At 43.3% G+C, this 23,974-nt stretch overlaps 1 protein-coding gene across 4 annotated transcripts in view; it reads left to right on the plus strand.

The window, feature by feature from the left end:
* The window catches only part of MEF2D (myocyte enhancer factor 2D), a 198,817-nt gene that overhangs the window by 110,884 nt on the left and 63,959 nt on the right, over window positions 1–23,974 (plus strand). For all 4 annotated transcript variants that reach the window (XM_073639495.1, XM_073639499.1, XM_073639498.1 and 1 more), the window contains one exon: window positions 16,683–16,909. In XM_073639495.1, the coding sequence (XP_073495596.1) occupies window positions 16,856–16,909 (54 nt within the window). In that variant the 5' untranslated portion in view covers window positions 16,683–16,855. The remainder of the gene's footprint in view (window positions 1–16,682; window positions 16,910–23,974) is intronic.

The following is a 23,974-nucleotide window of genomic DNA, read 5'->3' on the forward strand; positions in this document are numbered from 1 at the left end:
TTTTTTTTTAATATAGAAAAATGAGACGACCCGAAAGAGCCAAGTCATCAATAAGAAAAATCATTGACTTTTTTGTAAATGTTCTTCTAATATCTTTCCAATTCTGCTAATTTACACAAAAAAAATACTGTGTCTATATCATTTTCTATAATAAATTATCCAAAAAGGGGTCCAATATTTATATCGTGCCTCAGGCAACTAGAAGTGTAAACTTCAAGGCTATAAAAAGTTTACTCAGATCGCTATTTTAATAGATTTTAATATTGGGTTTTGAAAAATATTTTTCAAAGCGAATATTTTTCTTACTTTGAGACATCTTGTCCATTGATTACTATTTTTTTTTTTAAATAGAAGCGGGCAAATTCCTGTAAATATAAGGCAAAAAGTAAATCAATAAAAAAAAAAATACAAAAACCGTACCTTTCTTTAAAATATTCTCCTGTTTGCCGTCAGAAATATATATTTTTCTTCTTGCTATCCATGCCAAATAAAATTGTTGCCAGAATAGCCGGAGCAGGTCCTTTTATTAAATATTTGTTGCTATATGCAAATAAAAAAAAAAAGAAAATAAATCTGCATTTTGACCTTTGATGGGATGACGAGGACATAAAACTCTGTTTGAAAATGGTAATTTTGTACATTAAACATTTGTGTTTTTCGAGATGTTTTTAGCAAAATGTTCAGACCTTGTCCGGGCTAGTTTATTTTGTAAAGGGAAATCCACCCAGTAACGTAGGGAGGCTTTACTATTTTTTCCTTTCTATTTCCATACATATGTTAGGGGGACGGTTGCAACAACTTTATTAAAATAATATGCAACCGAACCACGGGGTCCGTGGTGCAGCCACGAAGACTGAGGCCGAACACCCACCAGGTAAGCGTGTAACACAACCAACTTAAAGTGTAAATCCCTCCAGTGTTAACAACACACCTGGACGGGAAAAGGGATTCTCACTATCTCCGTTAACTGCACGAGAGATGTGCTACAAATAATCATAGCCGTAGCCCTGTTAACTGCACTGAGACTATGCAGCAGGCGCTAGGACGTGTGTATGACTCACGCCGGCGTGTACGTGCTCCCAGCCGGTGTGCGACCGGACTGCGGAGTAACTCTCCACGTGGCTAACAGTCGGTGCCAGGGATATGGGGCCCTTAGTCTGCTCGAGTTGTATAGCAACCTCCTTGCCGGAGCCAGACTGCCAAACGGGAACTACCTGCCTCCCCCAGCTAAGTCTGCCTATGCCCCGCTAAACCTGCCTAAGCGACCTGTGCTAATCAGCCGAGCGAACTCTGGCATCGGCAGGTCACGAAGAGAGCAGCTAGAGAGCACATGGAGCCTGCTTAAGCAACCTGTGCTAATCAGCCGAGCGAGCTCTGGCATCGGCAGGTCACGGAGAGAGCAGCCAGAGAGCACATGGAGCCTGCTTAAGCGACCTGTGCTAATCAGCCGAGCGAACTCTGGCATCGGCAGGTCACGGAGAGAGCAGCTAGAGAGCACATGGAGCCTGCTTAAGCGACCTGTGCTAATCAGCCGAGCGAGCTCTGGCATCGGCAGGTCACGGAGAGAACAGCTAAGCGTCCACACAGGAACACAATCTAAGCTCAAATGATCAGAGCGCACCGCCATGCTTGTGGGCGGCCTATTTAAAGACTAAGCCCTGCCCACCGTCGCCTTATTGGTCGCACTACTGATGACTTCACCCGCGACCAATCAGGCGGCGCCAGGTCACCGGATCAGCTGATACCAAACCACCAATCACGGTCCACCATGTCACAGGCATGCTCAGTGCAGTGCATCCTCGACTTAGACTGTGGCAGCCCTGTTCCCCTCCGCAACCTATGCTTAACACTACTAGGAACAAAGACCCGAGAGACAGCCTGTACATCTCGTGCACTGGCTAGGCGTTGGGACCGATGGCGATGCTCCGGCTGGACCAGAATCCACAGAATCCACTGATGACTCTGACCCAATTTCAGGTCCAGCAACTGCCCGACGCCTAACATATGTATATATATTTATATACCCCCTCGAAAAGAACATATAAAGATGTGTGTATGTATATATAAAAATATAAAATATACTTATGAAAAGAAATAGAAAAAGCAAATGTATATAACTATAAATAAAAATGTATATACGTATATGTGTATAATATATGTGTGTGTGTGTATATGTAGATATATTTATATATATATAATGTTTCTTACATTATTTACTGGTATACAGTTATATGAAAAAGTTTGGGCACCCCTATTAATCTTAAGCTTAATGTTTTATAAAAATTGGTGTTTTTGCAGCAGCTATTTCAGTTTGATATATGTAATAACTGTTGGACACAGTAATGTTTCTGCCTTGAAATGAGGTTTATTGTACTAACAGAAAATGGGCAATCTGCATTCAAACAAAATTTGACAGGTGCATAAGTATGGGCACCTCACCAGAAAAGTGACATTAATATTTAGTAGATCCTCCTTTTGCAAAAATAACAGCCTCTAGTCGCTTCCTGTAGCTTTTAATGAGTTCCTGGATCCTGGATGAAGGTATTTTTGACCGTTCCTCTTTACAAAGCAATTCCAGTTCAGTTAAGTTTGATGGTCGCTGAGCATGGACAGCCCTCTTCAAATGATCCCACAGATGTTCAATGATATTCAGGTCTGGGGACTGGGATGGCCATTCCAGAACATTGTAATTGTTCCTCTGCATGAATGCCTGAGTAGATTTGGAGCGGTGTTTTGGATCATTGTCTTGCTGAAAGATCCATCCCCTGCGTAACTTCAACTTTATCACTGATTCTTGAACATTATTGTCAAGAATCTGCTGATACTGAGTGGAATCCATGCATCCCTCAACTTTAACAAGATTCCCAGTGTCGGCATTGGCCACACAGCCCCAAAGCATGATGGAACCTCCACCAAATTTTACTGTGGGTAGCGAGTGTTTTTCTTGGAATGCTGTGTTTTTTGCCGCCATGCATAACGCCTTATTGTATGACCAAACAACTCAATCTTGGTTTCATCAGTCCACAGGACCTTCTTCCAAAAAGAAATTGGCTTCTCCAAATGTGCTTTTGCATACCTCAGCCGACTCTGTTTGTGGCGTGCTTGCAGAAACGGCTTCTTTCGCATCACTCTCCCATACAGCTTCTCCTTGTGCAAAGTGCGTTGTATAGTTGACCGATGCACAGTGACACAATCTGCAGCAAGTTGATGCTGCAGCTCTCTGGAGGTGGTCTGAGGATTGTCCTTGACTGATCTCACCATTCTTCTTCTCTGCCTTTCTGATGTTTTTCTTGGCCTGCCACTTCTGGCCTTAACAAGAACTGTCCCTGTGTTCTTCCATTTCCTTACTATGTTCCTCACAGTGGAAACTGACAGGTTAAATCTCTGAGACAGCTTTTTGTATCCTTCCCCTGAACAACTATGTTGAATAATCTTTGTTTTCAGATCATTTAACAGTTGTTTTGAGGAGCCCATGATGCCACTCTTCAGAGGAGATTCAAATAGGAGAACAACTTGCAAGTGGCCACTTTAAGTAGCTTTTCTCATGATTGCATACACCTGGATATGAAGTTCAAAGCTCAATGAGGTTACAAAACCAAAAAAAGTGCTTTAGTACGTCAGGAAAAAGTAGGTAGGAGTATTTAAAACAAGAAAATGATAAGGGTGCCCATACTTATGCACCTGTCAAATTTTGTCTGAATGCAGATTGCACATTTTCTGTTAGTACAATAAACCTCATTTCAAGGCAGAAACATTACTGTGTCCAACAGTTATTACATATATCAAACTGAAATAGCTGTTGCAAAAATGCCAATTTTTATAAAACAATAAGCTTAAGATTAATAGGGGTGCCCAAACTTTTTCATATAACTGTATGTATTTTGAAAAATATATATATATATATATTAATACAACTTAATACTTAACATTTATAGATATATCTATACATAGATAGATATCTATATATGAAAATTACACACATACAGTCATGGCCAAAAGTGTTGCGTGCCCCCCCATGAAATTGTTCCAGAAACTTTCCTGGGAGAAATACTTCATTTTCTGGAAGAAATTAGAGGGTGCTAACACTTTCGGCCATGGCTGTATATATTTTTATATATTGGCATTTAATTGTAGTCCAATGGCTTCTGCTCTGTGAGATGTAAGGTGCGCCTCGTTTTCCTCCGGAGCCATGATAGGTGACAGCGAGTCCTGGGGCCGATGCGGCTTTCTCATCACTTGCCTATTTTGAGCTTTGTGTCGTGGGGATTTTGTTACCCGGCTCCAAGGGATGCAGCTAATTAGAGAAAGGAAGTAGATTTTAGAAAGGGAAGTGCTAAGAACCCGGAGGTGTAAGGTTCAGTAGAAGTACAAGGATGTGGTGATAGGATGTACAGTAAGTGCGCTGCCTCGAAAAAAACAAACCCGCTAAGAACTGTGCGGTGACCCTATTAGTCGTCAACCAGATTCCTGAATTACAAATCTAATTACATTTCCGCCATTACTGTATCACCCCGTCCTTGCTCTTTTGGGGGAACCTAGATAAACTCGGTGACCACGATTTTTTTTTCTACATTTTGTGCCACTTGAAAATGTTATCCTTATAATTAATTGTTCACTGCCCCTCTAAGATCTTGTCCAGGATTATACAAAAAAAAATGACTGCACATAAAAAAACAGCACCACCCCTGTCCGCAGGTTGTCTGTGGTATTGCAAGTCAGTTCTTTAAAGTACTGTAAATTGAGCGCATTAAAACTACCAGGCACAACCTGTGGGTAGGAGAGGCGCTGTTTTAAAATAATAATACTTTTCTAATCCTGGAGAAACCCCTCTTATCTCTATCACAAGCACTCTGTCGGTGATGTCAGCCTTCTTTTTTCTCTCTCACAGGTAGTGTTTTTTTTTTCCCTTCCTTGCTAAAGATAGATCCTCAGATTTTTAATTAGCAGATGGAGCAACACCGACATAATTTCACGTGGTGAAGTCGTGAACGGGTGTTCTTGTGAATTGCAGCACTTGCATTGAGGGCCACGCGCTAATGCGCGACTTACACTCCTCTGTCATCAGGAGACCATACATATTAATGCAGCCCAGCTTTACTCTGCGGGTAGACCAGGCCGAGGGAATGAAGTACCAAATCTCCCACTCCCTATAGTTGTCTTTTATTCAGAAAATCTGTAAATGCATAGTAATATACAGCATAGTCCGAGCTTTATGTTTACAATTTTGGTATAAGGTTAATTTGAAAGAGGAAAAAACAAAGGACAAGTTGTGTAAAAATAAAGCTATTACTTCTATATAACATAAACCAGTCGCCATGGACAATAAGATAACTATCTTTTAACCGATCCTTCTGTACAAGAATAGAAATATTATAATACTGCCCCTATGAAGAAGAGTATAACTACTATAATACTGCCCCCTATGTACAAGAATATAACTACTATAATACTGCTCCTATGTACAAGAATATAACTACTATAATACTGCCACCTATGTACAAGAATATAACTACTATAATACTGCCACTATGTACAAGAATATAACTACTATAATACTGCTCCTATGTACAAGAATATAACTACTATAATACTGCCCCCTATGTACAAGAATATAACTACTATAATACTGCTCCTATGTACAGGAATATAACTACTATAATACTGCTCCTATGTACAAGAATATAACTACTATAACACTGCTCCCTATGTACAAGAATATAACTACTATAATACTGCTCCTATGTACAAGAATATAACTACTATAATACTGCCACTATGTACAAGAATATAACTACTATAATACTGCTCCTATGTACAAGAATATAACTACTATAATACTGCCCCCTATGTACAAGAATATAACTACTATAATACTGCTCCTATGTACAAGAATATAACTACTATAATACTGCTCCTATGTACAGGAATATAACTACTATAATACTGCTCCTTTGTACAAGAATATAACTACTATAACACTGCTCCCTATGTACAAGAATATAACTACTATAATACTGCTCCTATGTACAGGAATATAACTACTATAATACTGCTCCTATGTACAAGAATATAACTACTATAATACTGCTCCTATGTACAAGAACATAACTACTATAATACTGCCCCCTATGTACAAGAATATAACTACTATAATACTGCTCCTATGTACAGGAATATAACTACTATAATACTGCTCCTATGTACAAGAATATAACTACTATAACACTGCTCCCTATGTACAAGAATATAACTACTATAATACTGCTCCCTATGTACAAGAATATAACTACTATAACACTGCTCCCTATGTACAGGAATATAACTACTATAATACTGCCACTATGTACAAGAATATAACTACTATAATACTGCTCCTATGTACAAGAATATAACTACTATAATACTGCCCCCTATGTACAAGAATATAACTACTATAATACTGCTCCTATGTACAGGAATATAACTACTATAATACTGCTCCTATGTACAAGAATATAACTACTATAACACTGCTCCCTATGTACAAGAATATAACTACTATAATACTGCTCCTATGTACAGGAATATAACTACTATAATACTGCTCCTATGTACAAGAATATAACTACTATAATACTGCCCCCTATGTACAAGAATATAACTACTATAATACTGCCCCTATGTACAAGAATATAACTACTATAATACTGCTCACTATGTACAAAAATATAACTACTATAATACTGCTCACTATGTACAAAAATATAACTACTATAATACTGCCCCCTATGTACTAGAATATAACTACTATAATACTGCCCCTATGTACAAGAATATAACTACTATAATACTGCCCCTATGTACAAGAATATAACTATTATAATACTGCCCCCTATGTACAAGAATATAACTACTATAATACTGCCCCCTATGTACAAGAATATAACTACTATAATACTGCTCCTATGTACAAAAATATAACTACTATAATACTGCCCCTATGTACAAGAATATAACTACTATAATACTGCCCCTATGTGCAAGAATATAACTACTATAATACTGCTATTATATACAAGAATATAACTACTATAATACTGCTCCTATGTACAAGAATATAACTACTATAATACTGACCCTAGGTACAAGAATATAACTACTATAATACTGCTATTATATACAAGAATATAACTACTATAATACTGCTCCTATGTACAAGAATATAACTACTATAATACTGCCCCCTATGTACAAGAATATAACTACTATAATACTGCCCCCTATGTACAAGAATATAACTACTATAATACTGCCCCTATGTACAAGAATATAACTACTATAATACTGCCCCCTATGTGCAAGAATATAACTACTATAATACTGCTCCTATGTACAAGAATATAACTACTATAATACTGCCCCCTATGTACAAGAATATAACTACTATAATACTGCTCCTATGTATAAGAATATAACTACTATAATACTGCCCCTATGTACAAGAATATAACTACTATAATACTGCTCCCTATGTACAAGAATATAACTACTATAATACTGCTCCTATGTATAAGAATATAACTACTATAATACTGCCCCTATGTACAAGAATATAACTACTATAATACTGCTCCCTATGTACAAGAATATAACTACTATAATACTGCCCCTATGTACAAGAATATAACTACTATAATACTGCTCCTAATGGTGGAGAATATAACTCCTATAATACTGCCCCCTATGTACAAGAATATAAGTACTATAATACTGCCCCCTATGTACAAGAATATAACTACTATAATGTTGCTCCTATGTACAAGAATATAACTACTATAATACTGCTCCTATGTACAAGAATATAACTACTATAATACTGCCCCTATGTACAAGAATATATCTACTATAATACTTCCCCTATGTACAAGAATATATCTACTATAATACTGCCCCCTATGTACAAGAATATAACTACTATAATACTGCCCCTATGTATAAGAATATAACTACTGTAATACTGCTCCTATGTACAAGAATATAACTACTATAATACTGCCCCTATGTGCAAGAATATAGCTACTATAATACTGCCCCGTATGTGCAAGAATATAGCTACTGTAATACTGCCCCTATGTATAAGAATATAACTACTATAATACTGCCTCCTATGTACAAGAATATAACTACTATAATACTGCCCCCTATGTACAAGAATATATCTACTATAATACTGCCCCCTATGTACAAGAATATAACTACTATAATACTGCCCCTATGTATAAGAATATAACTACTATAATACTGCTCCTATGTACAAGAATATAACTACTATAATACTGCCCCTATGTGCAAGAATATAGCTACTATAATACTGCCCCGTATGTGCAAGAATATAGCTACTGTAATACTGCCCCTATGTATAAGAATATAACTACTATAATACTGCCTCCTATGTACAAGAATATAACTACTATAATACTGCCCCCTATGTACAAGAATATAACTACTATAATACTGCCCCTATGTATAAGAATATAACTACTATAATACTGCCCCCTATGTACAAGAATATAACTACTATAATACTGCTCCTATGTACAAGAATATAACTCCTATAATACTGCTCCCTATGTGCGAGAATATAACTACTATAATACTGCTCCTATGTACAAGAATATAACTCCTATAATACTGCTCCCTATGTACAAGAATATAACTACTATAATACTGCCCCCTATGTACAAGAATATAACTACTATAATACTGCCCCTATGTACAAGAATATAACTACTATAATACTGCCCCTATGTACAAGAATATAACTACTATAATACTGCCCCCTATGTACAAGAATATAACTACTATAATACTGCCCCCTATGTACAAGAATATAACTACTATAATACTGCCCCCTATGTACAAGAATATAACTACTATAATACTGCCCCATGCCATACAATATACTTCTGATGAATATCCTCCTCCATGTTACGTTGCTCTCTGCTTCCAGCTGCTTTTCCAAAACACATTTTGGGAATCTGACCTGTTCCAGCTTTTTTTCTGTCTTGCTCTCGGGCTTTTCCTGGCCTGAGAATCTTACAGTGGAAAAGCTATTTATATACCGTGCCTCGGCTATTTTTGGGACAGCAAGTGTAAAATTCCTCCTCTCAAAAACAATGGAGCTTACAGCAAAAAAACAATTTGTGGAGACGGCGGGGCGTTTGGCGTTCCTTGGCTGCCCTCGGCACGCAGACACGCTCACTCTCGGGGTCCTGCGCTGCGCCGTCTTAGCGCGGTGACTCATGCGTTTTGCACAGGATAACAAAGTCGGTTTCCTGTTTTGCATGAACGAGTCCAGCGGAGAGTTTCAGCTGTGGACCATGTCAGGTTGAACCGAATTTAATTATATTTATTTATTTTTTACTTTTTTTTAATCATTTTTCTTTATATAGAAATATTTTCTGTAGGTATGATCCAGAATATGAAACCTTTTTTGCACTTATCTGACCACTAGGGGGAGATACTTCATGCATTTCTAGGCAATTAGATAACATTTTTTCTATATAATAAGTGGTATTAAATAGTGTTAGATAGCCTGTGATGTACTGTGGCTTGCGAAAGTACCGTATTCATCCCCTTGGCTTTTTACCTGTTTTGTTACTTTACATCCTGAGTTTAAATATTTTTGTGATCTGATTTGTGTGCGATGCATCAGCACTAAACAGTCTAAGTTGGTGAAGCGAAGAGAGAAAAAATTAGGAATAAATACATTTATGGGATCAAATAACTAAAAAATTGGCATGTGCATATGTATTCATCCCTTTCGCAGATACCAAACAAATATAGGTTCTTTTTTTATTTAAAGGGGTTGTCCAGCACTTTATATCCCCCCGGGGCCCCTAAGACTTTTTGTAATTACCTTACGTTGCAGATGCTGCCTGTGAGGGGCGCTATCACTGGCCGCTCACAGGCGTCACGTGACCCCCGGCTGCCGCCGGCTCTGATATCCGCTGACGTCATGACTAGTGCTTGCAGCAGCCGTTGGTCTCTCTCTTCCGCGTTCCAGGTGGATGCCAGGCTGTGGGCAGGGTTACCCCCCCACATCACACCCGGCATCCACCGCGCACTCTGCCTCTCCCCATTCATTGGGAAAGCGCGCAGTGGATGCTGGGTGTGACGCGGGGGTTAATCCTACCCACAACCCAGCAGCCACCGTGGTGACCGCAGAACTGAGTCACACCTCACTTGATGCCTGTTAGCAGCCACCAATAGCGCCACTCACAGGCATTATCTGCAACGGAGGGTGTTTACAAAAGATCTTAGGGGTCCCGAGGGGATACATTGGGGGGGTGGGGGGGTAATATAAAGTACTGGACAACTTCTTTAAGTGGTGAAAAAAATAATCCAAAGTTTGTAAGAAAAAAATAAAATTTAAAAAATGGCTCCATTTTCTGTGACCCGTAGCGTCTCAACTTTTCGGGATCTTTTTCTGGGTGAGGGCTTATTTTTTTTGCACACCGAGATGGCATTTTTATTGATTCCATTTTGTAGGTAGATACGATGTTTTGATCGCCCGTTATTGCATTTTATTGCAATGTTGCGGCTGGCAAAAAAAAAACGTAATTCTGGCCTTTTTGATTTTTTTCCCCTCGTTACGCCGTTTACTGATCGGATTAATTATTTTTATATATTGATTGATATTTTTTTTTATTGTTTTATTTTAAATGGGCAAAAGGGGGATATTTGAACTTTTATAATCTTTTTTTTTAAACTTTTTACTGGCGTCAATAGTCTCCTTAGGACACCTGAAGCTGCAATCATCCAATCGCTTGTGCTAATGTAGTAGGGTTTTAGCCCTGCTATATGTAGCAGAAATAATCATCTATGAATGCTGGCCACGGGCCGGCATTCATAGGAGATCTGCAATGACAAGCATTGGGTCTTCTGCAGACCCCTGGCTGTAATGCCAACCCATCAGTGTCCGCAATCATGTGACAGGGGCGCCAATGGGTGGTTCTCATGACGCTCTTCCAGCGCTCTTGAGTTAAATACTGATGTAGTGATTGACAGCGGCATTTAACATGTTAACAGCCACGGGTGGATTGCGATTCCATCCACGGTTGTTAGGGGCACATGACAGCTGATCAGATCAGCTATCATGTCCCGGGAAAGATGCTGGCTCAGCGCAGGAGCCCATATCTAAGGGAGAGTATACTCCATAGAGGTGGCCTTTATGAAAGAGTGGGCTGAAAAAAGCTTTTACTTACACAAATTGTACAGCTCATTTTGAGTTTGCCAAAAGACATGTGGGAGACTCCCCAAATGTACAGAGGAAGGTGCTGTGGTCAGATGAGACCAAATTGAACTTTTTGGCTACTAAGGTAAACGCTATGTCTGGTGTTAAATCAACACAGCTCAGCACCCCAAGACACCATACCCACAGCAAAACATTGTGGTGGCAGGATCATGCCGTGGGGATGTTTTTCTGCAGCAGGGACAGGGAAAATGGTCCGAGTCAAGGGGAAGATAGATGGTGCGAAATACAGGGATATTCTTGAGCAAAACGTGTTGGTCTGTCAGTGATTTTAGACTGGGATGGAGGTTCACCTTCCAACAAGACAATTACCCAAAGCATACTGCTAAAAAAACACTTGAGTGGTGTAAGGGGAAATGTGTAAATGTTCTGGAGTGGCTTAGTCAAAGCCCAGACCTTTAATCCAATGGAGAATCTATGGTCAGACTTGAAGATTGCTGTTCACCAGAGGAAACCTTCAAACTTGGAGGAGCTGGAGCAGTTTTGCCTTGAGGAATGGGCAAAAATCCCAGTGGCGAGATGTGGAAAGCTCATAGAGGCTTATCCAAAGTGTAACGGGTCTGGGAGGCGGAACCTCTGAGCTACTATACAAGGGGGCATTCCTTGTAAGGGAGCGGGTGGCGACCAGGGAAGACGGGCAGGAGGTCACAGCAGGTGACCGGGACAGTCTCTGAGTGAACGGGCTGGAGGTCACGGCAAGTGACCGGGGCAGTCTCTGAATGAACGGGCAGATGGTCACGGCAAGTGACCGGGGCAGTCTCTGGATGAACGGGCAGATGGTCACGGCAAGTGACCGGGGCAGTCTCTGGATGAACGGGCAGATGGTCACGGCAAGTGACCGGGGCAGTCTCTAGGTAAAGGGTTGGTACGACCTGTGGCGGCTGATGATAGACGTGAGCTCCCAGGTGAGCAGGCGAGAGTCTCTGGATGAACGGGTGGTCACAGCATGTGACGGCGGAGCCTCCAGGAAGACCAACAGACAGGCGGCAGATGAGCGCTCCCAGGTGAGCGGGCAGAAGTCTCTGGACAGGCGGGTGGTCACAGCACGTGACGGCGGAGCCTCCAGGTAGACTAGCAGGCAGGTAGCAGGTGTGTGCTCCCAGGTGAGCGGGCAAGCTGGTCCATAGACAGACTGACAGGAGTTGGAAGGCAGACCGTCGGACTTCAGGCAAGCAGGCAGGTGGCTGATGTGTGCTCCCAGGTGAGCGGGCAAGCTGGTCCATAGACAGACTGACAGGAGTAGTAAGGCAGACCGTCGGACCTCAGACTAGCAGGCAGGTAGCAGATAATCAGGCAGGAATCTGGCAGGTAACTGGCAACGGGACCTGAGGGCTGAAGCAGAGTAGTGAACAGTGCAACAACATTGCTCGGGCACCTCCATTTTGGAGGAGGTGCCTTATATATGGTGAAGTCCTCCGGCCATTGGCCGGGGACTCCTTAGGACGGCGCGCGCGGCCCCTTTAAGAGGGAGGGAGAGCGCGCGCGCGCGCCCTAAGCACAGTGGACGGGAAGGAGCGCGCGCTGCCAGCAGAGCGGGAGGAGGACGCCGGGCACGGAGCAGGGAGGTGAGGGGAACAGTGTCCCTGCCTAGCAGAGGGCAGGGACGCCGGCGCTACACAAAGCGACTTGCAGCAGTAATTACTGGAAAAGGAGGCTCTACAAAGTACTGACTTTAGGGGGTGAATAGTTATGATCACTGAAGTTCTCAGTTACTTTGTTCTATTTGTTGTTTGCTTCACAATAAAAAGAAAACCAAATGTTCACAGTTATCGGCATGTTCTTTACATGAACTGGTGCAAACCCTCAAACAACTGTGAAATTCCAGGTTGGGAGGTAGCAAAACAATAAATAATGCCAAGTAGGGTGAATACTTTCGCAAGCCACTGTAATAATAGTGTACCGTATTTTTCGGACTATAAGATGCAGCGGACCATAAGACGCACCTAGGTTTTAGAGGAGGAAAAAAGAAAAAAAAATGGAAGCGAAAAATGTGGTCATGATGCGCTGTTAAGGGGGAGGGGGTCTGCTGCTGACACTTCTATAGGGGTAATGTCCCCCAATTCTGTTAATATCCCCCATCCTGGTATATTTGGACCCCTCCTTCCTGTTATACGTGGCCCTCATCCCCATCCTGATATGCATGGCACACCTCATCCCCATCCTGGTATGCATGACACCCCAATCCCCCATCCTGGTATGTATGGCACCCTTCATCCCTCGTCCTGGTATGTATGGCCCGCCCATCCCCATCCTGGTATGTATGGCACCCTTCATCCCTCTTCCTTGTACTTATGGCACCCTTCATCCCTCTTCCTTGTACTTATGGCACCCTTCATCCTGGTATGTATGGCCCCCCTCATCCCCATCCTGGTATGTATGGCACCCTTCATACTTTATCCTGGTATGTATGGCACCCTTCATACCTTATCCTGCTATGTATGGCACCCCTCTTCCTGGTATGTCCCCCCTCATCCCCATCCTGGTATGTATGGCAGCCCTCATCCTGGTATGTATGGCCCCCCTCATCCCTCTTCCTGGTATGTGTGGCACCCCTCTTCCTGGTATGTGTGGCACCCCTCATCCCTCTTCCTGGTATGTATGGCCCCCCTCATCCTTCTTCCTGGTATGTATGGCACCCCTCATCCTTCTTCCTGGTATGTATGGGCCCCCTCATCCCTCTTCCTGTTACATATGGTACCCCTCATCCTTTTATGCATGGCCCCCCTCATCCCTCGTCCTGGTATGTATGGCCCCCCTTGTCCCTCTTCCTGGTATGCTTGGCACCCCCTGATCCCCATCACGCTGCACACACACACACACAAAAAAAAGTTATACTCACCTCCTCTCTGCTCCAGCACTGCGTCCTGCTCTGCTGCTGACAGGGATCTCACTGTGTGAGCCGCGTATGGCGTACCTGCCATGCGCCCTCACACTATGTGATGCTGTACCGGAATAGTCACTGCTCCCCACGCCGGGACTTTGTACGTGGGGAGTAGTGACCATTCACTCTCCTTAATATCACGCACACTGTACCTGCAGAGCGGCACCTGCTGCGCTCGGCGTTCAGTGTGCCCGCTATTAAAGACCATGAATATTCAGTACAACCCATAGGCGTGGGGATCAGTGAATATTCATTTTCTTTAGTAGTGGGCACAGTGTAGGCTGCAGCAGGCGGCTGCTGCCTCCTGTGCCCTGCTCCTCCGCCGCTGTCGCTCCTCCACACCCTCCACCACCCACAGCCACAATATATATTTACACTGTTTTCAGAATTATTAGGCAAATGAGTATTTTGATCACATTATACTTTTTATCCATGCTGTCCTACTCCAAGCTGCATAGGCTTGAGAGCCAACTACCAATTAAGTAAATCTGGTGATGTGCATCTCTGTAATGAGGAGGGGTGTTGACTAATGACATCAACACCCTATATAATCTGTGCTTAATTATTAGGCAACTTCCTTTCCTTTGGCAAAATGGGTCAGAAGAGAGATCTGACGGGCTCTGAAAAGTCCAAAATTGTGCGATGTCTTGCAGAGGGAGGCAGCAGTCTTGAAATTTCCAAACTTTTGAAGCGTGATCACCGAACAATCAAGCGTTTCATGGCAAATAGCCAACAGGGTCGCAAGAAGCGTGTTGGCCAAAAAAGGAGCAAAATAACTGCCCATGAATTGAGGAAAATCAAGCGTGAAGCTGCCAAGATGCCATTCGCCACCAGTTTTACCATATTTCAGAGCTGCAACGTTACTGGAGTATCAAAAAGCACAAGGTGTGCGATACTCAGGGACATGGCCAAGGTAAGGAAGGTTGAAAAACCACCACCTTTGAACAAGAAACATAAGATAAAACGTCAAGAATGGGCCAAGAAATATCTCAAGACTGATTTTTCAAAGGTTTTATGGACTGATGAAATGAGAGTGACTCTTAATGGGCCAGATGGACGAGCCAGAGGCTGGATCAGTAAAGGGCAGAGAGCTCCACTCCGACTCAGACACCAGCAAGGTGGAGGTGGGGTACTGGTATGGGCTGGTATCATCAAAGATGAACTTGTGGGACCTTTTCAGGTTGAGGATGGAGTGAAGCTCAACTCCCAGACCTACTGCCAGTTTCTGGAAGACAACTTCTTCAAGCAGTGGTACAGGAAGAAGTCGGTATCGTTAAAAAAAAAAGACATGATTTTCATGCAGGACAATGCTCCATCACATGCATCCAACTACTCCACAGCGTGGCTGGCCAGTAAAGGTCTAAAAGAAGAAAAAATAATGACATGGCCCCCTTGTTCACCTGATCTGAACCCCATAGAGAACCTGTGGTCCATCATAAAATGTGAGATCTGCAGGGAGGGAAAACAGTACACCTCTGGGAACAGTGTCTGGGAGGCTGTGGTGGCTGCTGCACGCAATGTTGATCGAAAACAGATCAAGCAACTGACAGAATCTATGGATGGAGGGCTGTTGAGTGTCATCATAAAGAATGATCACTAATTTTTTTGGTTTTTGCATGTCAGAAATGTTTATTTCTAAATTTTGTGCACTGATATTGGTTTGCCTGGTGAAAATAAACAAGTGGGATGCGATTATATTTGGTTTTTATTAAGTTGCCTAATAATTCTGCACAGTAATAGTTACCTGCACAAACAGATATCCTCCTAAGATAACCAAATCTAAAAAAAAACCCACTCCAACTTCCAAAAATATTAAGCTTGGATATTTATGAGTCTTTTGGGTTGATTGAGAACATAGATGTTGATCAATAATAAAAATAATCCTCTAAAATACAACTTGCCTAATAATTCTGCACACAGTGTATATATATATATATATATATATATATATATATCGGACTATATGACGCACCCCCCACTTTCCTCCAAAATTTTGGAGGAAAAAAGTGCATCTTATAGTCCAAAAAATATGGTAACTTTTGGTAAATTGAAAAAAATAATAATGCAAATAAAAAATAATACATAATTTAAAAAAAATAATAAATAAAAATGTTGATTATTCCAAATATAGTATAGATTTCGTTGCCTCGTTGTGTGAAGCGTTATCGGTCGGAGTGCCTCTGCGTAGTCTTGGCACTTAGCAGAGATGAAAGGATGGATTGTTAAGGGAACCGGGGGCTGATGTATTGTGGACCCAGCAGAATCGGCACTAGCCCGGGCTGCGTCTTCCTGCACTTTCTGCCCCCATCAGCATCTTGTAGGGGGGAGATAATAACACGGATAATACATGATTGATTCTAAACTGTTAGAAGGCTTTGGGGAGAGTTTCTGCTGTGGATTTCAGGATATTATCCCCAAGGGGATGTGATTTAACAAGGCTGAGCTCTGTCTGATGGGAAACATGCCTTTCACATGCTCTTTCTCTCTTCTCTCTCCCCTCATCTGTAGAACTGAAGGCGGCGAAAACCCCTGCGAACATCTGGACCCAGCGGACAAGTAACATGAACTGAAGGGAGACGAGCGCGGGGGACTGTTTGCAATTGTAAAGAGAGGGGGGGATCAAAGACGGGAACCCATTCTCCGCAAGGTCTTCGCTCGGACAGTGAGGATTTACAGGAATCATGGGCAGGAAAAAGATTCAGATCCAGAGGATCACAGATGAGCGGAACAGACAGGTCGGTAGCAGAAAGATCTTTGGGGTGAATTGTAATACACCACGGCTAAAGCTCTTTATGTAATCTATCCCATAGGTTTGTCAGGAGCTCACAATCTATTCTGTATAGTTGGGTCTTAAATAGTAATTGTCATAGTTTTATTGTTCTGTTCTCTCATTGTTATTTGTCAGGCATTTTACTTTTTATCTGCAGAAATGAGAAGTGAAATTAATTGGCCGCCACTTAGGCCCCTTAATAGACACTCTGAAGAATGGCTGCCGTCTAGTGTGTGTTGTAATGGACTGAATCATATTTAACTTGGTAATACACAGGTCAATTTTCCCCAAATTTGACCAGTATGTTGATATTCTTGAGTACTGTAAATTATGAATGCTGCCATTATGGACAAGAATATAACTACTATAATACTGCCTCTATGTACAAGAATATAACTACTATAATACTGCTCCCATGTACAAGAATATAACTACTATAATACTGCTCCCATGTACAAGAATATAACTACTATAATGCTGCTCCTATGTACAAGAATATAACTACTATAATGCTGCTCCCTATGTACAAGAATATAACTACTATAATACTGCTCCTATGTACAAGAATATAACTACTATAATACTGCTCCCATGTACAAGAATATAACTATTATAATACTGCCCCTGTGTACAAGAATATAGCTACTATAATACTGCCCCCTATGTACAAGAATATAACTACTATAATACTGCTCCCTATATACAAGAATATAACTACTATAATACTGCCCCCTATGTACAAGAATATAGCTACTATAATACTGCCCCTATGTACAAGAATATAGCTACTATAATACTGCCCCCCTATGTACAAGAATATAACTACTATAATAATGCCCCCTATGTACAAGAATATAACTACTATAATAATGCCCCCTATGTACAAGAATATAACTACTATAATACTGCCCCTATGTACAAGAATATAACTACTATAATACTGCTCCCTATGTACAAGAATATAACTACTATAATACTGCTCCTATGTACAAGAATATAACTACTATAATACTGCTCCTATGTACAAGAATATAACTACTATAATACTGCTCCCATGTACAAGAATATAACTACTATAATGCTGCTCCTATGTACAAGAATATAACTACTATAATGCTGCTCCCTATGTACAAGAATATAACTACTATAATACTGCTCCCGTGTACAAGAATATAACTACTATAATACTGCTCCTATGTACATGAATATAACTATTATAATACTGCCCCTATGTACAAGAATATAGCTACTATAATACTGCCCCCTATGTACAAGAATATAACTACTATAATACTGCTCCCTATATACAAGAATATAACTACTATAATACTGCTCCCTATATACAAGAATATAACTACTATAATACTGCCCCTATGTACAAGAATATAGCTACTATAATACTGCCCCCTATGTACAAGAATATAACTACTATAATACTGCCCCCTAAGTACAAGAATATAACTACTATGATACTGCCCCCTATGTACAAGAATATAACTACTATAATACTGTCCCCTATGTACAAGAATATAACTACTATAATACTGCTCCTATGTACAAGAATATAACTACTATAATACTGCCCCCTATGTATAAGAATATAGCTACTATGATACTGCCCCCTATGTAGTAGAATATAACTGCTATAAAGCTGTAGTTTAATGTTGAGCATTAAACATTGTAGGAAATATGCTGTATGAACGCGGCTCTACATCATGGAGAGAGTTACCAGCCCTTTAAGCCTTGGTCATGTGATGAGCCCAGAGGGTTGAGGTATCCAGGGTTAGAAAGACAAACCATATGAGTTGAGATTGTTTGCTCCGGGACTACAATGGGTTCAAGATGTCCTGTGTTATGCTGCTCAGAAGTATAAACGTCCAAATTCTGTTTACAAGACGTGATTATGCCGCCATATGTTCTCTGGCCGCTATTTGTTTGTTTGATGTAACATAATACGTTGGCTGACTTTCAGGTATGTTGAGTAACAATGTTACCATCCAGCAAACAGAATAGTGCGGGGTCAGACGACTACTGGGAAGCCATGATAAAAGATTATTGTTTATGCTGCAAATTTTCACAGCAGATTTCATCTTTTCAGTGCAATATCCACAGTAAATCCTGAGCAAAATCCGCAACAGATCTGGATGGAAATGAGAAGGCCTTTACTGTGATTTTCCCCTTCATCCTGCCGACATGGTTGGGACTATTTACCTTATATGTATGGTGTGTGCCGACTCTTCCCCGGCACCAGATGATGGGCCTACAGTTGGGGATGTTAGACTTCAGTAAGGAGATGGTGGTGTCTGGCCGCAGCCTATTCTTCTCCCTATTGAGATCACGTCCGCGCTCGGTTGAGCTGAGTGTGCATTTATAGCTATCAAAGTTATGTAGTCATCTCTAGATTGTAAAGATGGTGTTTTAGCTTCCGCCATTAGGTTGGGAAATTTCTGTTGTCCGCCATCCACTGGAGTCAGCTGGGACCCCCGCAAATCCCAGGATAGGACTCTGAAATGCCCTGTTGTAATGAAGCGTGGGGCGCTTACTAGTGCCACCACTAAACTCATTGTCTATGGAACTACAGGAGGCAGCCATGATCAGCGTCGCTGTCCTGCAATCCCACAGACAATGGTCAGAGCGGTCGTGCACATGCGCAGTCACTGCTTTACTCCAACAGGGCAATTCAGTACCTTCTTTTGTAGTTGGTAGGAGGCCATAGTGGTGACTTACACCAGTCAGCAAGTTATCACTTATCCACCTAGTTCTGCTGCTTTCTCCTGCATCCCCATGGACAGTAATTAGAGCGGCAGTATGCAGGCTCAGTCACTGCTTTTTCCGACAGGGCATCACAACCCACTGTGTTCAGGTTTCACTAGGTCCCAGTGGTCCTTCTGGTGTTTATCAGTGGGGGTCCGAGCAGTAGGACCTCCTGGAAGCTGAAAACTGGGTGTTGTGTCATATGATATCAGAATACAGTCGTGACTGCGCATGTGCACTGTGCACCTTATAGTCATTGGGACTATAGGAGAAAGCAGCTGTACTAGTCTGATAGGTGAGACATTGCTGATCGGTGGGTCCGGCTCCTGAGCACTCCTTTTGTACACGTTATGATGGCAGCCTGTGCCCCCGCTATGATGGCAGCCTGTGCCCCCGCTATGATGGCAGCCTGTGCCCCCGCTATGATGGCAGCCTGTGCCCCCGCTATGATGGCAGCCTGGCCCCCATTATGATGGCAGCCTGTGTCCCCGCTATGATGGCAGCCTGGACCACGTTATGATGGCAGCCTGTGCCCCCGCTATGATGGCAGCCTGGCCCCCATTATGATGGCAGCCTGTGCCCCCGCTATGATGGCAGCCTGACCCCCGTTATGGTGACAGCACAGCTCTTCACAGTGTGTCACCTTCGCTGGTGTCTGGTGGCTTCCTTCTTGGTCACAGTCTCCAGGGCAGTCATGGAGTCACCTCTTCAGGGGAAACCAATGTAAACAAGAGGCTGGAGGAGCTGACAGAACGCGGGCTCGGCAGATGATTGTGGGGGGTGTGAAGCCGCTTCTGAATTTTTTCTAGAAATGGCAAAAGAAAGCCTCGGTGAGTGAACAGCGTTAGGCGCAGCCGCCCACTTAGTGTACAATGTATACAAATGTTTTGGAAAGATAAAAGCCCCCGGCAGTTGTCCTTGTCACCACTGCTTAGCTATTAACGCTGAACTCGTTCTCATTGTGCCCGTGGCTGTGAGACACGATGCCGGCCCCCCTGTTATAGCTGACTAGTCTCATGACAAGCGGCGGTCTACACAGCTCATTTCTTCTGTGCCCTCTCCGATGTGGGAACTAACGGGACGGAGAAGCTGGGAGCCGGAGCCAGCCAATCACTAAGCACCTCTCAGCTCTGGCATGGGATGGGTACTTTCGGGGGCCACATAATGATTGCCTTTGTGCCCTTCAGGTTAGCTTTAATAGGATGGCGTACAGATGGCGTGACCCATTCAGGTAACACTTACCCTTATCCACCTGCTCCAACCTGCCTTGTAGCTGTATTATGGTGGCGTCCTGCCTATACAAGGCCTTGATAAACACTGCTCGCAAGCCCCATGTGTGTCCCATAATCCTCCTGCTCCTTAGAGAAGAGTATGCCGCCCTCCAACTTCCAACAGAGTGACGATTGGCGACTGCATTTTCCGGCTCCGTGATCGCAGCACTGGCGGGAAAATGAGGCACTGAGCAGCCGTCGGTGTGAAGGCCCGTGCGCTGTCGGTGTGAAGGCCCGCACACCGTCGGTGTGTGTGAAGGCCTGCGCGCCGTCGGTGTGTGTGAAGGCGCGTGCGCCGTCGGTGTGTGTGAAGGCGCGTGCGCCGTCGGTGTGTGTGAAGGCGCGTGCGCCGTCGGTGTGTGTGAAGGCCCGCGCGCCGTCGGTGTGTGAAGGCCCGCGCGCCGTCTGTGTGTGTGAATGCTCGCACGCCGTCGGTGTGAAGGCCCGCACGCCGTCTGTGTGTGTGAATGCTTCCACGCCGTCGGTGTGTGTGAAGGCCCGCGCGCCGTCTGTGTGTGTGAATGCTCGCACTCCGTCGGTGGATGTGAACGAGGCCGCGCTTTGTGACCTGCAGCTATATTGTAATTTGGAGCCTAATGTGAGCACACTTTAACCGGTGTCTGTAGTCCCAAAGATGCAGTCATAGCTCCTGCAGAGACTTTGGAAAGTTGGGGGTCATGAGACTGCCAAGGTCCTTGTCGCGCGCACAGATGCCAGGAAGCGTGGGAGAATCTGACTGCTTCACGAGGAAATATGACTTCCTGCCGCTCCTCAGCTCTGCATCTTGGAGTCTCCTTTCATTCATGGAAGATGTGGCTCCTTTATATAAAAAGTCAACCATTTTGGATGCGTCCACCAGAATACACCCATGTAGCCCTGCCCGAAGACGTGGCCGGCCAATGCAAACTGTTACCTCCGGCTTCTGCTTTATAGGCATTCTGTGGCAGTACTTAACACACAAATCCACAATTTTTTGTTTTACCAAACTTGGGTAATCTGAGCAGAGAAAAGAATGCAAAAGTGTTCAGTAAATAAATGACTTAAAGGGGTTTTCTGATAGAAATGTCTGTTCAGTAAATGCCCTCAATACTTGGTCGGGGCTCCTTTTGCATCAGTTACTGCATCAATGCGGCAATGTGGCATGGAGGGATCAGCCTGTGGCTGCTGAGGGGTTATGGAAGCCCAGGTGGCTTTGATAGCAGCCTTCAGCTCGTCTGCATTGTTGGGTCTGGGGTCTGGGGTCTCTCATCTTCCTCTTGACAATACCCCATAGATTCTCTATAATAGATCTTCTATGGAGTTAAGGTCAGGCGAGTTTGCTGCCAATCAAGCACAGTGATACTGTTGTGTGTAAACCAGGTATTGGTACTTTTGGCAGTGTGGACAGGGGCCAAGTCCTGCTGGAGAATGACATTTCCATCTCCAAAAAGCAGAGGGAAGCATGAAGTGCAGTAAAATATCCTGGTAGACGGCTGCGCTGACTTTGGTCTTGATAAAACACAGTGGACCTCCACCAGCAGATGACATGGCCCCCAAACCATCACTGATTGTGGAAACTTCACACTAGACCTCAAGCAGCTTGGATTGTGGCCTCTCCACTCTTCCTCCAGACTCTGGGACCTTGTGGAGTGTGTCAGTGACTGCCTTCTGGACATCTGTCAAGTCAGCAGTCTTCCCCATGATTGTGGAGCCTACTGAAACAGACTAAGGGACCTTTTTAAATGTTTAGGAAGCCTTTGCAGGAGTTTTTTTGTTAATTATTCTAATTTACTGAGATAGACTTTTGTGTTTTCATTGGCTGTAAGCCATAATCATCAACGTTAGCAGAAATAAACACTTGAAATAGATCACTCTGTAATGACTCTATATAATACACTGCTCAAAAAATAAAGGGAACACTGAAATAACACATGCTAGATCTGAATGAATGAAATATTCTCATTGAATACTTTGTTCTGTACAAAGTTGAATGTGCTGACAACAAAATCACACAAAAATCATCAATGGATGATTATTAACCAATGGAGGCCTGGATTTGGAGTCACCCCCAAAATTAAAGTGGAAAAACACACTACAGGCTGATCCAACTTTGATGTAATGTCCTTAAAACAAGTCAGTATTGTGTGTGGCCTCCACGTGCCTGTATGACCTCCCTACAACGCCTGGGCATGCTCCTGATGAGGCTGAGTATTGTGTGTGGCCTCCACGTGCCTGTATGATCTCCCTACAACGCCTGGGCATGGTCCTGATGAGGTTGCGGATGGTCTCCTGTGGGATCTCCTCCCAGACCTGGACTAAAGCATCCGCCAACTCCTGGACAGTCTGTGGTGCAACGTGACATTGGTGGATGGAGCGAGACATGATATCCCAGATGTGCTCAATCGGATTCAGGTCTGGGGAACGGGCGGGCCAGTCCATAACTTCAATGCCTTCATCTTGCAGGAACTGCTGACACACTCCAGCCACATGAGGTCTGGCATTGTCCTGCATTAGGAGGAACCCAGGGCCAACCGCACCAGCATATGGTCTCACAAGGGGTCTGAGGATCTCATCTCGGTACCTAATGGCAGTCAGGCTACCTCTGGCGAGCACATGGAGGGCTGTGCGGCCCTCCAAAGAAATGCCACCCCACACCATTACTGACCCACTGCCAAACCGGTCATGCTGAAGGATGTTGCAGGCAGCAGATCGCTCTCCATAGCGTCTCCAGACTCTGTCACGTCTGTCACATGTGCTCAGTGTGAACATGCTTTCATCTGTGAAGAGCACAGGGCGCCAGTGGCGACTTTGCCAATCCTGGTGTTCTGTGGCAAATGCCAAGTGTCCTGCACGGTGTTGGGCTGTGAGCACAACCCCCATCTGTGGACGTCGGGCCCTCATACCACCCTCATGGAGTCGGTTTCTAACAGTTTGTGCAGACACATTCACATTTGTGACCTGCTGGAGGTCATTTTGCAGGGCTCTGGCAGTGCTCCTCCTGTTCCTCCTTGCACAAAGGCTCAGGT

The sequence above is a fragment of the Phyllobates terribilis genome, unplaced genomic scaffold, assembly GCF_046119375.1.
Source record: "Phyllobates terribilis strain yellow unplaced genomic scaffold, ASM4611937v1 Scaffold_7__3_contigs__length_470593459, whole genome shotgun sequence".
In the NCBI taxonomy this organism is placed as follows: Eukaryota; Metazoa; Chordata; class Amphibia; order Anura; family Dendrobatidae; genus Phyllobates; species Phyllobates terribilis.